Below are 18,091 nucleotides of genomic sequence, written 5' to 3'. Positions count from 1 at the left end.
GTATCACTGTATCTAACTCTTTCTCATTAGGTACACAATAATCCTGCTCTCTATTATGGACTAACTGACTTTGCACCAAGCACTTTATAAGAGATAATAGCCTCTGAAAGGGTCTCCCTCATTCAAATTTGGCACTTTATGAGAATATTCTAACACTTTATAACTTCTACATGTAGCACTTTATTGTTAACTTTCATACTATTTCCTGTACAGTAGTGCTTGCTAAAATAGGCATGAAATGTTATATTAGCAACTATCTGCATAATATACTTTATTGAAATGTTCCAGCCGCGGGTACACACTCATCAGTTTTTCAATTTTTTGTCTCTTGCATTGACATCATCCTATTTTTTAATTGTTTTATGGAAATTATTTGTCAAATAAAGTTTTTCTATTATTCAAATTATCTGTGCAAAGAAATACATTTTTTTCACTTCGGATTTTTGATAAGATTCTATCTGGATAGATATATTACAAATTTTCTTATTTTCATGTGTACTATTGATTTAAGAAATAAAAATTAGAACTATGGTTACTCTACCTGTTAACGAACTTAGACATAAAGGCACGTCATAGGTCGTGTCCCTGCCTTTGATGCGGGCTCCGGTGTTGAGCCCGTATCTTTCCCTACACATGATAGCTGATCTGATCAGCTTTCATGTGCCCCTAACAGCAGTGGGTGGATCCACCCACGGCTGTTAACAAGTTAAATGCTGCTGTCAATCTCTCACTGCAGCATTTAACAAGCGCCTAATGGAAGCGTGTCTCAAGACATGCCCATTGGCGCCCCTGTCAGGTGAGCGCAGGGCGCCGATCGGTTGTCATGACAGTTGGGGGTCTGCAGAAAACTCACGTGCCTGCCACTGTAAATCTCCTATGAATGCCGGCCTGAGACCGGCATTCATACAAGATCGTGATTTGTTACACATAGCAGGGCCGAGGCCCTGCTGTGTGTAACACAGGCGGTCAGAAGATTGCAGCTTCAAGTCTCCTAAGCGGACTATTGAAGCAAGTAAAAAGTAGAAAAAAAATGTTTTAAAAAATTAAACATAAAAAGTTCAGGTCAACCCACTTTTGCCCCATTCAAAATAAAACAATTAGAATAAAAAAAAAAAACCAAAAACACATATTTGGTATTGCTGAGTTCAGAAATGACCGATCTATTAAAATATCAAGTAAATTAATTTGATCGGTAAACAGCATAACGAGAAAAAAAATCACAACGCCAGAATTACGGGTTTTTTAGTACTCACAACATTGCAATGAAATGCAATAACAGGCGATTAAAACATTGGATCTACCCCAAAATGCTATCAATAAAAATGTCAGCTCAGACTGCAAAAAATAAGTTCTCACCCGGGCCAGATCCCGAAAAATGGAGACCATATGAGTCTCAGAAAATGGTGACATTTATTTTTTTTTTTCTTACAAACTTTGGATTTTTTTTTCACCACTTAAATAAGAAAGAACCTATACATGTTTGGTATCTGCAAACTTGTAATGACCTGCAGAATCATACTAGCAGGTCAGTTTTAGCATTTAGGGAACATGATAAATGGAAAAAAAACTCAAAAAACATTTGTGGAATTGTACTTTTTTTTTGCAATTTCACTGCACTTGGATTTTTTCCCCATTTTCCAGTACATGATGTGGTAAAACCAATGGTGTCGTTCAAAAGTACAACTCATCTAGCAAAAAACAAGCCCTCACACGGCCATATTGACCAAAAAATAAAAAAAAGTTATGGCTCTAGAAACAAGGGGGGAAGGGAAAAGCAAAAAAGGAACATAGTCATGATTGTGAATGGGGTTAAATGGCTGGACAGCCCCTTTAAGGACTTATGTTGATGATGCATTCTCTGTAGAATTAATTATACAATTTTATAATAAATCTTGTGCATCAATACCCTACTGCTTTCAAGTTATCTGCTTGCTGTCATTTCTAAGAATTCTTCTTTAGTAACCATCAGCGGATAAAAATCTGTCCTGGACATATGATGGGCATATAGGCTCAAAAAGCAGCAGAATTTGATGACGGCACTTAGCAGTCACCCGGAAGTAAATAAGAACAGACCCTAATGTAGTCAAGAACCTACTTCAGAAACATCCGAAATACAAAACAATCCGCCCTCCCTCTTGGATGTTTACACATTCTCTTTATGAGGAGGATTTACTAGGACTTGAAAGATTTTTCCTGCTTCCCTCTCCCAAATTCTCAAGCTACAGCTCAGTATTTCTTAAGACTAATACACGAGAGAGATCGGCTTACTGAGCAGAGAATAATTGCTGCATTCATCCAGGAGTCTTACAAGTTATTGCCATCATAAATTATTACATTGCCGGCAATGTCCATCCGCTATACGGCCTAGGGTGTACTGTCTCTACATGTGGAGACCGCCAAGCTGGTGTATGGAGACCTAGAGAGTATATCTGCATGACTTTTTTCTTAGAGAGCAATGCCCGATGTCAGAGGAATAAAGCTGGAGCTCTAGTGTCACCAATTGTATTGAAGGTAACCATCGTACCTGTCAGTGTTGACCCTCTAGTAAGCCTTGTCACATGTTTTAGGATATTTCACAAAACTAGTCTTCCCCAAAAGGAAAAAAAACTACCATCTGCAGACAGCTGTTCCTGGGTTCTTACCTATCATCAGTGTAAGGCAGTAGGCTTTCATATGAAGAAACAGTACCCTCGACTTCTGTCAAAGGCATCTCAACTCAACTAATACCCTAATCCTGTCTACACTGGGGGAAATAACCCCACAATAGATAAGTATGGCCATCTCCAATTAGTGACCATAGAGAGCCCACTTTCTCTTGGAAAGAAGTCTTTTTTGCTCATTTTCAGCATAAGGGTATATTAAAAAAAAAAAACACAAAAAAAGAATCAAACATACAGAGGGGAGTACCTAAAATATGCAATATTAGGAATCGATGTAAATACTTGTATGCCAAAAATGACAAAAGTATTCTTGGGGTGATACCTTTATTGGCTAACCAGAAAATATATATATATTTTAAAGCAATATTAGGAAAAAAGGCATTCAAAATAAAGGCACCCTGACCTCTGATTAAAGATAAAGCAATCTTAAGACAATGAAATACTAATCGCGTTACTACAGGTTTACTTACAAGGTGTTAAGATTCTTTAGATGTCTAAATGCACCCGCTTGAATATCCTTTATCCTATTGAACCGTAAATCCCTGCAAAACAAGAACAAATGTATTTTTTTTTAAAAAGTTATATATACACAGATTATACACACACATACTCCGCTGGAGGAGAACATCGTTCACTGGGGTCGGGTAATTGAACACTACTACCACCATGCCAAAAAGAGGCATTACTGTGTAACATACGTCTACAAAACACACATTATTATTATTATTATTATTATTATTATAGCGCCATTTATTCCATGGCGCTTTATATGTGAAAAAGTGTGTATACATAGCAAAAACATTTACATAATCTTAACAAAACAAGTCAGCGAATTGTACAGGAGGATAGATGACCCTACCCGCGAGGGCTCACAATCTACAAGGGATGGGTTAGGATACAGTAGGGGAGGGTAGAGGTGGTCATGCAGCAATGTGGTGGAGCGATGGTTACTGCAGGTTGTAGGCTTGTTGGAAGAGATAGGTCTTCAGGCTTCTTTTGAAGGCTTCCACGGTAGGCGAGAGTCTGATGTGTTGGGGTAGAGAGTTCCAGAGTAGGGGGGGATGCGCGGGAGAAATTTTGTATGCGATTGTGGGAAGAGGAAATAAGAGGGTAGTAGAGCAGGAGATCTTGTGAGGATTGGAGATTGCATGCTGGTAGGTACCGGGAGACTAGATCACAGATGAATGGAGGACACAGCTTGTGGGACTGGGGAGAGTGAACAGCAATTGACGTTGATGAATAGGTCAGATGGGAGATATGAATGAGAGGGTGGAAAGACGATGAATTCTGTTTTATCCATGTTAAGTTTTAGAAATCTGTCAGAGAAGAAGGATGAGATAGCGGTCTGACATTGTGGGATTTTGATTAGTAGGGAGGAGATATCAGGTCCAGAGAGGTAGATCTGTGTGTCATCAGCATAGAGGTGATACTAAAAGCCATGAGACTCTATGAGCTGTCCCAGGCCAAAGGTGTAGATGGAGAAGAGCAGAGGTCCTAGAACTGAGGGGGGACACCGACAGATATGGGTCGAGATGAGGAGGTGGTATGTGAGTGGGAGACACTAAATGTCCTGTCTGTTAGGTATGAGGAGATCCAAGATAGGGCCAAGTCCATGATGCCAAGAGATGAGAGAATCTGTAGTAAGAGGGAATGGTCGACTGTGTCGAAGGCAGATGACAGGTCCAGGAGGAGGAGGATGGAGTAGTGTCGCTTGGATTTGGCGACTTTGGTCAGGGCAGCTTCAGTCGAATGAAGCGGTCGGAAGCCGGATTGTAAGCAGTCGGAGAGGGAACATGAGGAGAGATGGGAGGACAGTTCAAGGTGAACATGTTGTTCTAGTAGTTTTGAGGCATAGGGGAGAAGTGATATGGGGCAGTAGCTAGTCAGAGAGGATGGGTCAAGGGAGGGCTTTTTGAGGATGGGTGTGATTGAGGCGTTTGAAACATGAAGAGAATACACCGGTTATTAGTGACAGGTTGAAGAGGTGGGTTAGGATTGGGATGAAGACTGTGGTAAGGTTAGGGATGAGGTGGGACGGGACTGGGTCAAGTTCAAAGGTGGTGAGGTGTGATTTGGAGAGTAAAGAGGAGACTTGACCTTCTGTAATGGTGAAGAAGTGGGGCTTGGAGGCGGAAGGTTGAGTAGATATGAGGAAGGGTTGTGGGGACTTTAGGCAAAAGCTTTGTCTGATGGTGTCAATCTTCTGCTTGAAGAATGAGGCAAAGTCTTCGGCTGAGATGAGAGAAGAGGGAGGAGGCGCTGGGGGACGGAGGAGAAAATTGAAATTGTTGAATAGTTGTTTAGTGTTGTGAGACAGGGAAGATATGAGAGATGAGAAGTATGTTTGTTTTGCTGCAGTGAGTGTGGACTTGAAAATAGTGAGGGATTGTCTGAATGTGATGAGGTGCTTGATGGAGAGGGACCTTTTTCATCTCTGCTCAACAACCCTGGAGGCCCGTCGCAGTTCTTTAGTAAGGTTGGTGTGCTAGGGTTGCCTGTTGACTGTGCGAGCTTTGGTATGTGTGAGAGGGGCGATCAAGTCGAGAGCTGCAGCTATTATGGTGTTATATAAAGCCGCAACAACATCTGTGTCGTGTAAAGAATTTATGTCTTTAAGAGGGAGGAGGGATTCAGAGAGTGAGTGTAGGGTCAAGGTGTTTGAGGTTTCTGTGAGGGTGTGCAAGTTTGTGGAATGGGGATTGTGGACCTGGAGATGGGAGGGAAGAGAATGTGAGTAGGTTGTGGTCATAGATTGTGGTCAGAGAGATGGAGAGGAGAGTTAGAGAGGTTAGATAGGGAACAGAGGCGGGTGAAGATGAGGTCCAGCGTGTGGCCATTTTTATGAGTGGCTGCGGAAGACCATTGAGCAAGGTCGTAGAAGGAAGCGAGGGATGGGAACTTAGAGACAGATGAGTGAGAAGTGTCAATGGGGATGTTGAAGTCACCCATTATGATAGTGGGGATGTCAGCAGAAAGGAAGTGAAGCAGCCAGGTGGTGAAGTGGTCTAAGAAAGTAGTGGCTAGCCCTGGGGGTTGGTAAATGACAGGCAGTGGGAGGGGGAGTAGATGCGCACACAGTGCACCTCAGAAGAGGGGAGTGTAACGGAGGGCGGCAGTGGGATTTGGGTGAAGGCGCAGGTATCTGACAGGAGAAAACCAACGTCTTCACCATGTTTGCCGCTGGGGCAGGGGGTGTGGGAAAGGTGGAGTCCACCATACAAAAGTGCGGCTGGGGAGGCTGTGTCGGAGGGCATGAACCAGGTTTCGGTGATGGTGAGGAAGGAAAGTTTGTTAGTAATGAAAAGGTTGTGGATGTAGGAAAATTTGTTTCAGACGGAGCGAGCGTTCCATAGAGCTCTTGTTAGTGCAACTGAGGAAGTGGGGATTAGTTGGATGGGTATGAGGTTAGAAAGATTGCGAGAGTTTGTGGAAGGTCGTGGATAGGAGGTAGAAGTGACTGTGGGGATATGGCGAGGAGGACCAGGATTTGGAGAGATATCTCCAGCAGTGAGAAGGAGTTGAGAAAGCCTTAGCAGGTGGGAGTAGGAGAGAGCATGAGGTGGCTGTCTGTGTTTGGAAGTACAGGATTGAATGTTGAGGAATAATTTTGAGGAGGAGGTGAGATGAATGGGGAGGATGGAGGGAGAGATGAAGAGCTCCTTACTAGGTGTAGGATTTGAGGGGTTACTAGAAAGTGGAGGACTATAGAGGAAAAAGTGAAAACTAACAGAAACATAGTTAAAAGAGAGTAAGTGGTCAAAGTGTTGGTTACCTGACTCCTTCCCTGACTAACTGCCTCTGAAATAACTGCCACTTATCTACAAAGACACTTTGCACAAGAAGACGGTGCACAACCCAGCACGCGTGCACCCCTTAAGGAGCTTCTAAATATATAGGGAACACTAAACCATCAGGTGAGGGGCATTGTGGGAGCTGCTTGTGGCTAAATTAGCAGCTTCTCACATCACCAGCAGATGGCTGGGTGATCAAAGACAGAGCTAGGACTCTGTAGGCTCTGCAGTTTAGCACCTCTAAAACATCAGATAAAATCTACAGTAGGGAAAGGACAGACATATGTGAGTATTGACTGGAATGTGTCAGATAAAGCAGAAATATCAAGCTGAGAATTGCACCAGTAAGATGATTCAGGAAAGCAGAGCAACAGATGACGATATATACAGCGAGCAGAGGAACTGTGCAGGAGCAGAGCATGCACAGTACAGACCAAAAGTTTGAACACACCTTCTCATTTAAAGATTTTTCAGTATTTTCATGACTTGACCGAAAATGGTTTTCACTTCACAAGGTGTGCCCTGTCAGGTTTAATAAGTGGGATTTCTTGCCTTATAAATGGGGTTGGGACCATCAATTGTGTTGTGCAGAAGTCAGGTGGATACACAGCTGATAGTCCTACTGAATAGACTGTTAGCTGCTTTTTTCTTGCCATAACACAAATTCTAAGTAAAGAAAAACGAGTGGCCATCATTACATTAAGAAATGAAGGTCAGTCAGTGTGAAAAATTGGGAAAACTTTGAAAGTGTCCCCAAGTGCAGTTGCAAAAACCATCAAGCGCTACAAAGAAACTGGCTCACATGAGGACCGCCACAGGAAAGGAAGACCAAGAGTCACCTCTGCTTCTGAGGATAAGTTTATCCGAGTTACCAGCCTCAGAAATCGCAGGTTAACAGCAGCTCAGATTAGAGACCAGGTCAATGCCACACAGAGTTCTAGCAGCAGACACATCTCTTCAACAACTGTTAAGAGGAGACTTTGTGCAGCAGGCCTTCATGGTAAAATAGCTGCTAGGAAACCACTGCTAAGGACCAGCAACAAGCAGAAGAGACTTGTTTGGGCTAAAGAACACAAGGAATGGACATTAGACCAGTGAAAATCTGTGCTTTGGTCTGATGAGCCCAAATTTGAGATCTTTGGTTCCAACCACCGTGTCTTTGTGCGACGCAGAAAAGGTGAACGGATGGACTCTACATGCCTGGTTCCCACCGTAAAGCATGGAGGAGGAGGTGTGATGGTATGAGGGTGCTTTGCTGGTGACACTGTTGGGGATTTATTCAAAATTGAAGGCATACTGAACCAGCATGGCTACCACAGCATCTTGCAGCTATTCCATCCGGTTGGCGTTTAGTTGGACCATCATTTATTTTTCAACAGGACAATGACCCCAAACACACCTTCAGTATGTGTAAGGGCTATTGACCAAGGAGGAGAGTGATGGGGTGCTACGCCAGATGACCTGGCCTCCACAGTCACCAGAAATGAACCCAATTGAAATGGTTTGGGGTGAGCTGGACCACAGAGTGAAGGCAAAAGAGCCAACAAGTGCTAAGCATCTCTGGGAACTCCTTCAAGATTGTTGGAAGACCATTTCCGGTGACTACCTCTTGAAGCTCATCAAGAGAATGCCAAGAGTGTGCAAAGCAGTCATCAAAGCAAAAAGTGGCTACTTTGAAGAACCTAGAATATAAGACATATTTTCAGTTGTTTCACACTTTTTTGTTAAGTATATAATTCTACATGTGTTAATTCATAGTTTTGATGCCTTCAGTGTGAATGTACAATTTTCATAGTCAAGAAAATACAGAAAAATCTTTAAATGAGAAGGTGTGTCCAAACTTTTGGTCTGTACTGTACCAGTAAGTTGATTCATGGAAGCAGAGCAATAGAGGACGACATATACAGCGAGTTTGTAAGGTTGAAAGTAGATTTAAGTCCATCAAGTTAAATTCATACATTTGATCCATGTTAAGGACTCCATATTCGGCAAGCAGACTAGCTCCCTGGATCACCGTCCCATCACAGAATCCAGTGCCCATAACCGGTAACATTATATTTTTCAAGAAAGGCATTGAGAAACTCCTTAAACTTTTGTAGTGAATCAACCATTACAACATGTGGAGAGTTCCATAGTCTCACTGCTCTTACAGTAAAGAATCTGCATATGTGATTATGATTATATTTTCTTTCCTCTAGACATAGAAGATGCCCCCTTGTCAACACTGAAGTTCCAGGTGTCAGAATATCATTAGAACGATCTCTGTACTGTCCCCTTCATATATTTGTCTATTGCCTTCATTTTTTCCAAACTGAAAAACCCCAAGTTTGATAACCCGTCTTGACACTGTAGTCCACCTGTTCCCTTATTAACCTTGGTCGCTTTTCTCGGCACCCACTCTAGTTCAGTAATGTCTGTCTTATACAATGGAGCCCAAAATGGTTCACAATATTCTATCAATATGAGGAGTCCCATCATTTATGCTGTCTGTTCGTCCTCTGAAATTCTTTTAAGCCAACTACACCTGGACATGTAGGACCCGATTCTCGCCAATGTTGAGGCATTATTTTTGTACAACTTGAATTGTTCAAAAAATGTGCGATTTGGCATTTTTACGTTCACCCCAACCACCGGATCCCAAACTGTGGACACCAGCCATGGGAAGCTATTTAAATGTAATATCCAGCTCAAACTGTGGTGTCCACAGTCTGGGACCCGGTCCTTTGTCAGCCCTTATACACATTGAGGCCAACTCTGACACATGGTACGGTTTTTAATATTAGACAATGTAGGACCATACCGAACAGGGTCACATTGCAAAAAGCATGAAAGTCATCCCACCATCGGCAATCAAAAACAGTACTTACCAAGAACCCTGTTATTTAAATGCATTTTTGCTTTTTTACGTATTTAGTTACAGCAGGGTTTATGATCATTTTGCTTCTTGTAGGTTTTGACTAGTCTGAATGAAGTCTGGACAATGGTGCTTCCTTCTTGTAAATTACACTTCTGCATTGGATAAGTCACACAAGTAGTATGGACTAAAAATATATTCTTAGGAAAGCTGGTCTCCATAGACTGCCTCCCTTGCCTTTTTCCCCATCGTAACTGCTTCCTGTTAAAGTCAGTAGTTTTATCTTAGAAGGAATTTTTGATACTGATAATAAAAGAGCTCAAAGTCAGAAGGAGAATTTTACCCTCCCTAAAAAAAAATGGTTCTGGAACTATATAAGGGAAGATATTATAGCAAAAGGGGAGCAACTTATTTTGTGCCAAGACGTGTGGGCTTTGCCTTTTTCAAGGCCCACATAATTACTGCAATGTCTGCATTGACTTTAAATGGGGGCTAGAGGTAAAAGATTAAAAATTAAACCTGTTTGGTGTGTTCGTTGACATGACTACTCTCCTGACCTATTGCGACTGGAGCTCCTGGTGCCCCAATCTTAGTTGTTGGCTGTCACCACCAATTAACATGGCGTCTTCCTATAGACCTTTCATCCATGAAGTCGCCATGGCTCGAGATAGAGCTGAATGCTGTTAATAAAAAATCAGCCTAACCTGGGCTGTGGGTAATGAATGGGATTAATTAACTCTAAGGGGGATATGAAGAGCAGTACACAGTATATCTCCTTTACTTAGGTCAGTATGGTGTCCTCCTGACCAAATAATTTAAAAACACATTTATTATCTATCCATGGGAAACTGATGTTGATGTAATTCTACGACACAAAGGGACAACTTTCCTAGTTTTTAAAATAGATGGAAAATGAGATTTGTGTGAAAACAAAATTTAAATCCTGGATATCCATAAACATCAAGGACACAAGAATAAAACTGAATTCTAGAAGCCCTGAAGCAAAAGATTATGAAAGACTAGAGGATGGACTTCCATTCCAGTCTCTATTGCCGTCTTGCTCTGCACCATGGTAGCCTTTGAGAGCGGTGGTGCGAGTTCAATGGACACCTGTAGGTTGGCGTTTGGCTCGTAGCCCAAAGTTGTGCAAACTCCTTTTGATACCTTAAGTATACACTGTGACGCCTTGGGCTTGGCATGTGATGTTTAATTTCACTTGCAGTACAGAGTGGATCAGTGCGCCAATCTTCGAAACTGAGGAGACCATGTGGGCAACGCCATGAAGAAGGAAGTCACACTGGCACTACACACTGGATTATGATGTGAAGTGGCATAATCTACGGTAGCCGGACTCCTCTAGCCTTCATTCCAGGTGCACCAACAGCTCAACGTTACATTGATTTGCTCCTGGAACCAAAGGCATGGTCCATTTCTTCATAGCGTTCCAGGAGCTGTTTTTCGACAAAACAAGAGGCAGCATGTTTGCTTGTGCTACTGTGAGCAGCCTACATGGCACCATGGCCTGCAGCACAATGGTTGGCAACTGCAAAGGGAGCAGCCAGCAGCGGATCTTGATGATTTACCCAAGTGCATTCAGCGTGGAAGAACATTCCTCAGACAGCCATTAACCTTATTGATAGCAGCTAAGACGTTTAAGTGTGGGAATTTGTGCACGAGGCGCTCATACTCTATACTAAATAAATTGAAAGGGTTTGAAAATTTTGTTTCCGTTTTCATCATTTGCATATCATTAACTTGCCTATCTATCCTGTGAATAATAATCTTTTTTTTATTGATATAGCGCCAACATATTCCGAAGCGCTTTACAATTCAGACAATTTACAGACATTATCATCACTGTCCCCATTGGGGCTCACAATCTACATTCCCTATCAGTATGTCTTTGAAGTGTGAGAGAAAACCAGAGAATAAGGAGGAAACCCACACAAACATGAGGAGAACATACAAACTCCTGGCAGATGTTGCCCTTGGTGGGATTTGAACCCAGGACCCCAGCGCTGCAAGGCTGCAGTGCTAACCACTGAGCCACCGTGCTGCCCCACAGTGTAAAATTAATATTTTACAACTTTTCCTTCTTGGTCTTGCAATTACAATGTTGAGTGTTTGTCATTAATGCATGAGAACGATAAGGAGGAATAAGTAACAGAAAAGGGGATCAGTTCACTAAATTTCAAGAGTTCCTATTTCAAGCAACCCACTAGTAGGCACTTATTTCAGCACTAAAAACCATACAGTAAGAGAATCAGATGAATAATCTATATTATATACTGCATTATATATAGGGTCTCTTGCCAACACATTTTGGAAATTAACCAAATTGTCAAATTATTTAAAGGGATCCTGCCATCAGATTCACGCTGCACAAACCACGGCACGAGTTTGGCCAGGTATGTTTTAAACTGCAATGCTGCGGCATACACAGTAAACATAATTTACAATCAGTGATTGTGTGTCTATAGTGACTCAATCATTGCAGCCCACCACCGGCTTCTCCTTGCACTGATCTCTTTGGACGGACAGGTTTTTGCCTATACACACTTGTAGGGAGATACCCATTTTTCTACTGGAGCAGAATGTGGTAAAGCCAGCCCGCACCATATGGGAGAAATCATCCGAGACATATACCCACCGACCAGCTTTTCAATTTACATTTCCTCTGAAAAGTTGCAGCATTTCAGAATAAAACATACATGGCATCAAATCGTGCAGTCAGTGTCTGATTCATGCTGCCTGTGCTTGTGGTGGTCACCTGACGCCCCCATCAGATGTTAACGGGAACCTGTCAGCTGGTACATTCTGCCCATACCGTAGGCAGCCTGCATCAACCACTGGCTGTACGATCACAGCCATGTACGTTTGACTGTGAAACGCTGCAGCGGAAGATTAATAGCCGCCCGCGACCGACCCGCACAGATGACTAGTCATATAGGCAGGTTCCCGGCAGGCTTCTCCCCACCCGCTGACAGTGATTGACAGGTCTCCATCTATACAGGTTTCAGAGACAAATATACATGGCTGTGATCGTACAGCCAGTGCCTGATACATGCGTCCATGGTTTGGGCCACATCAGCGGACAAATTCTCTTTAACGCCATGAGACCATTGGGTGACAGTGCTAGAAACAAAAGGAGCAGAAACAGTCTGGGAATTATATATATTTTTTTAATTTCTCCACCTTCTTACGGACATTCAAAAGAGATTATTTAAGGACAACCCTTCTTTAAGATTGAGAGTCGATTACTTAACTTATTTGGTCATCCACAGAAACAGCTAAGCATAAAAAACAAAAAAAAACCACCAGTACGGGCATTGCACTGTATTTTGTTGCACAATACATCTTGCATGAAAACATGGGCTGCCGGTATTAATGATAAATGCAAAAATGAATAAAGTAAATTATATGTGCCATGCAATAAACACTGCAGTGTGGGCGAAATAATACAGCATTTAAAGTCAAGTTTTAGATCTGGCGATACAATTCTTAGAGCTTATAAAGCTTTTGCTCTTTACCACATGCAATGACTAAAGACTTGGTCTGAAACGCGTTTCCTGGTATGCAAATTGCAACTTTGTAATTCATATTTTTTCAATAAATTAGTTTTTTTTCTGAAGATCTTAATGCACATTTTCCCATCTCTACCTTATAAAGCTTTTACTTTGCCCCCTATACACAACATACTAATGAACAGAGATTTTGGTAAAGATTTTGCAATGATAAAACAGGTAGATGTTTTGAACAACTGAACATCTCTTCTCCATGTAAAGACAAAAAAAAACCTTTTCCTAAACACCTGCACTCGCGTGTCCGACAGTAAAACTGACGAACACTCCTCTGCTGAAGCTGCAGAGGAAACCTGAGCAGTAATCTTCTCCCTCCAGTTACTCAGCAGACTCCTGATTTACAGAGCTCATGTCCACAAACTGGACCTTCACTTCTATATGCAACCACAGTAGGGAAAGGGGCCTCTTAAAAATGACCCTGTAGATACAAAGCACATAATTCTGTACAAAAAGCCAGCGGAAAGCATTCCGTCATAGTACTAAAGTAAAAAAAAAAATCTAGAACAGTTTTTCATCATAAGGAAGCCTGGTAATCCCTCTGTTTATAAGAAGGCTCTGGGACATTGGAAGCTTCTTAATTATGTGTTTTAGAGAAGGTAGTAAATGCCAAAAAAAGTATTTGAGTCCCTTTAGCATTTTGGGACAATGACCATATGAAAAACAAATTTGTTTTTCGCTGAATTTGTTGGGCGAGCTTAGTCACGACCCACCCAAGCTCCATCTATGTTGACGATCTAACCAGAACAGGGGTCAAAACACCAAAAGTGGTGGAACTTTTTGCAAGCTGCACAAGAAAATTTTAAACATTCTAAGGAACTTTAAGCCAGGATTATGGATAAAGCGCCTTGATGAATTGGGCATAAAGGTACAAATCAGACACAAACGAAAATACACTATATGGACAAGTATTGTGCCCCTCCTACATTTCAACTATGGAAGCTTTTATGATGTCCCATTCTAAATCCATAGACCTTAATTGGGAGTCGGTCCCTTTGTAAGCCATCACAGCTTACACTCTTCTGGGAAAGCTTTCAACATGATTTTTGAGGTGTATGTGGAAATTTATGCCCATTTATCCAGAAGATCATTTGTAAGGTCAGACACTGATGTTGAAGGAAAAGGCCAGACTTGTAATCTTTGGTCTAGTTCAACTCAAAGGTGTTTGGTGTGGAAGAACTTCGCTCACACAGAATCCTGACCTCAATACCATCAAACTCTCCTAACCATACCTTTACAGACCTTGCTTTGTGCACTGGGGCAGTGTCATGGTGGAACAGAAAAGGATCGTCCTACTAATTGTTCCCACAAAGTTTAAAACTACAATTGTCCAAAACGTGCTGTATGATGAAGCATTACAATTATCCTTCACTGTAACTTAAAGCCTTGAAAAACATCCACATAGCATTATCCTTGCTCCACAAAAAATCTTTGCAATTGGCACAATGCAGTCAAACAAGTAATGTCCTCTTTGCATTCACCAAACCCAGATTCATCCATCAGACAGTGTGCTCCATCACTCCACAGAAGACATTCTCAATGCTGCAGAGCTCATGGTAGAGGAGGTATAGACTCAGCAGAGCATTGATTACTTTTATGCCCTCTGTTCCTCAGCACTCTGTTCCGCTATATGACTCTGCATGGTCTCCTCTTTGTGGCAGAGCTGCTGTGGTTTCACTTTTCATTAATACCCCTCACAGGCAATAGTGAAATATTTGGGAGAGAAAAACAAATCACTAACTAGTCATAGAAAAATAGAAGGGTAGAGTTGGAAGGGACCTCTGGGGTCATCTGGTCCAACCCCGTGCTCAATGGAGGATTCACTAAACCATCTCAGACAGATGTCGGTCCAGCCTCTGTTTGAAGACTTCCATTGAAGGAGAACTCTCCACCTCTTGTGGCAGCCTGTTCCACTCATTGATCACCCTTCACAGTCAAAAAGTTTTTTCTAATATCTAATCTGTATCTTCTCCCCTTCGGTTTGATCCCATTGCTTCTAGTCTTTCTTTGTACAAATGAGAATAAAGCTGATCCCTCCACAGTGTGACAGCCCATGAGATATTTGTAGACAGCTATTAAGTCTCCTCTCAGTCTTCTCTTTTGTAAGCTAAACCTTCTCAAATCCTCTAACCGTTCCTCATAGGACATTGTTTGCAGACCGGTCACCATTCTGGTCACTCTTCTCTTTCAATTATCTGTCAACTGGTCGCTCTTCTGGTCAATTATTTTAAGCTCAGATAAGCCCCTTTAACGTGTATACTGAAAGAAAACACGTTTTGGATTTCTCTAAATTTGTGTTTAATTCAAGAAGAGGGAAAAAAAAATTATGAGACCTCCTGTGTATTTTTAACACTGATACTCTGCAGTGATGCAATCCTTCCAGAACAGGCCATGTGTGTTCTCTCATTTGTAGGATATTTAAAGTGATCTAAAAAGTTTTTTGTTTAGAATTTATGAGAGACTTGGCTCAAAGCAAAAGTTAATTATGGCAGTTCAGCTTTCAGAAAGTTAATACTCTAAACCAGTGATCCTCATCCTTTCCTACCCCGAGAGCTACGTTCAGCGGCACAAGCTAAATCCAGAGCCCCCCCCCGAATAGTGACATCCAGCTCCTGCCTCGACCACAGTAGTGACACCGAGCGCCCATTGTCAGCATAATAACAGCCAGAGCTTCCCCACAGAAATCAGACCAAGACAGTATGCTCCCATCTAGGGGTTTCCACCTTACCCTAATTCGATATTCTTGCATCAAGCACTCCAATCACACTATCGCATTCAGGTTCAAGCACCCCCTGTATCAGGAATTATCATCCCATGTCCAGCTTAGCACTTAAGTGAACCGGTCACCGCGCTATTAACCTGCAGATATGGGGTTAATTAGTCAGGTTAATAGCGTTGTGAACCTGCCCGATGCCAGCACTTAAACCCACGCTGCCTGGAGGAAATTAACCTTATTCCTACCAGCAGCGTTTGGGTACCAGTCATAGCGGAGGTGCCAGAGTGGGTTCAGTCTGTGTATAGAGAGCAGCGGCTGTATCCGTGCCCCTGGTACTGACTAACAGTGGATCAGCATTAAAGACTGCTGTCAGTCACTCTTTATACACTGAGCGGTGGCTGAACCCGTGCTGACTATGACTGGAACCTGCTGGGAGGAATAAAGTTAATTCCTCCCGGTAACAAGGGTCTAAGAGACTTATAGGTTGTGCAATGCTCCTCTGGGATTTTAAATATGAAAATAGCCTCTTCAGAGAGGAACAGGACTGGAACTCTTATCCAAAGGGCTCATGCAGACCTCCATGAAACGTAGTGCAAGGGTTAATCACAGTTCTCCGTATTGTTGAAGATTTGTGATGTAATATATGATCTGGTCAGTATAGGGCAGTGGTGTGAGGCCTGAGTGGGAGCATTGTTTTTTTTGGGAGTTGGTGAGTGTTTGGAGGGAGGTAAAGCAAAGTCCAGGTGAAAAGTGAAGCTGCAGTTCCTTGGGAAAAGGTTTCAGTAGTACGAGCATGAATCACAATTAGGGTTGAGCGAGTATGCTCGGGCCGAGCTCAGAGTAGTTATAGCTGCTCGGTGATATGTTTGAATCGCTCCCGTGAGCATGATTTGCAACTGTTTGACAACTTTATTACATGTGTAAGAAATAGACATTCCTCTCATGTAGTAAAACTGACAAACAGTCGCAAATCATGCACACGGGAGCGATTCAAACATATCACCGAGCAGCTGTAATTACTCGGAGCTCGGCCCGAGCATACTAGGACAGAACATACTCGCTCAACACTAATCACAATGCATAGACTGTACGTGGATCAACACTAGCGATCAAAAGTTTTGCTTTTTTTTTTTTTTTTTTTTTTAAAGTGTTATTACTTCTGTCTGGTTGTTGTGTTGCCATTTTCATGGTGATGAATTGAAAGTGCATGAAGTGGTCATCATGTTTAACTAAAATATTTTTTAAGGCCGAGTTCACACGATGCGTTTTTAATGCGTTTCCGCGGCGTTTTTGCAGCTGCGGAAACGCTGCGGAAACGCATTAAAAACGCATGGTAGAAGGGCAGCAATGTTCCCCAATTGAAATCCGCATGTGCTGTGCCCATGATGCGGATTTTTCCGCAGCGTTTATGCTGCGCTCAAAAATCCGCAGCATGTCCATTTATTTTGCGGAAACGCTGCGTTTTCGCCGCCATTGACTTGCATTAGAACGCGCCAAATCCGCAAGACTGCATCTGTACTTGCGTAATTGGCGCGTTCTAATATGCGGATGGTACCCGGGTGTGGAGAAGATGAGACTCTCCTCCGGACCCAGGTACCATTAAAAAAGCGGTAAAAAAAGAATAAAATAAAAAATAAATGTATACTTACCTTCTGTCGGCCCACGCACCGCTCCTGCTTGGTTCCCGGAACTTTGCAGTGAGTTGAAGGACCTGCGCTGACGTCAGAGTCATGTGACGGGTCACGTGACGCTGACGTCGGCAGGTCTTTCAATTCAAAGTTGCCGGTAGCCGGGAGAACGGAGTGAGCAGGACAGCGTAGGCCATCAGAGGGTAAAGTATACATTTATTTTTTATTTTTACCACTCTCTCGGGTCACACTATATAAATCCATGCCGGTTGCATGGATTTAAATAGTGTGACCTAGTTGTCAAGCACTTTCCAGGTGATGCTAAAATCGCCTGGAAAGCGCTTGTCAATCCGCATGCGGAAACGCATGTGAATCCGCATGTATTCCGCAGGAAAAACGCATGCACAATCTGCATGCGTTTTTTTCTGCCAGGGAGATGCAGAAATGATGCAGAAATTTTCTGCTTCATTTCTGCATCGTGTGCACATACCCTAATATAGGTATGGTCATTTAATTAAAGAAACCTGACTGCCAAAAGTTTTGCATATACTATTTATTGATCACAACATAGAGAGTAATTCATTGTGTACAATGCCGTAACTTAGTATTTTGTAGCATAACCTCTTGCTTTAATTACTGCACCACACTGACGAGGAATTGAAGCCACTGGGGTATTCAAGACATCTTGGGGATCTTGTTCCATTCCATTTGCAAAATCTGCAAGCAATTCATCTTTATTGCTATGGGTACGGGCCCCAACTCATTGTCCTAACTCATCCCAAAAGTGCTCTACAGGCTTTAAATCAGGTGACTGGCTTGGCCATTGCAACAGGTGAACATTTTTCTTTGCCAACCAATTTTTGA

At 42.4% G+C, this 18,091-nt stretch overlaps 1 protein-coding gene across 2 annotated transcripts in view; it reads right to left on the bottom strand.

Moving 5' to 3' along the window:
- Positions 1–18,091, bottom strand: part of PXDN (peroxidasin) — a 143,627-nt gene that overhangs the window by 76,115 nt on the left and 49,421 nt on the right. For both annotated transcript variants that reach the window (XM_073674228.1, XM_073674229.1), the window contains exon 2: positions 3,131–3,202. In XM_073674228.1, the coding sequence (XP_073530329.1) occupies positions 3,131–3,202 (72 nt within the window). The remainder of the gene's footprint in view (positions 1–3,130; positions 3,203–18,091) is intronic.

Source organism: Phyllobates terribilis, unplaced genomic scaffold, assembly GCF_046119375.1.
Source record: "Phyllobates terribilis strain yellow unplaced genomic scaffold, ASM4611937v1 Scaffold_3__8_contigs__length_932513732, whole genome shotgun sequence".
Lineage (NCBI taxonomy): Eukaryota > Metazoa > Chordata > Amphibia > Anura > Dendrobatidae > Phyllobates > Phyllobates terribilis.
This window is presented reverse-complemented; position numbering and strand designations above follow the sequence as displayed.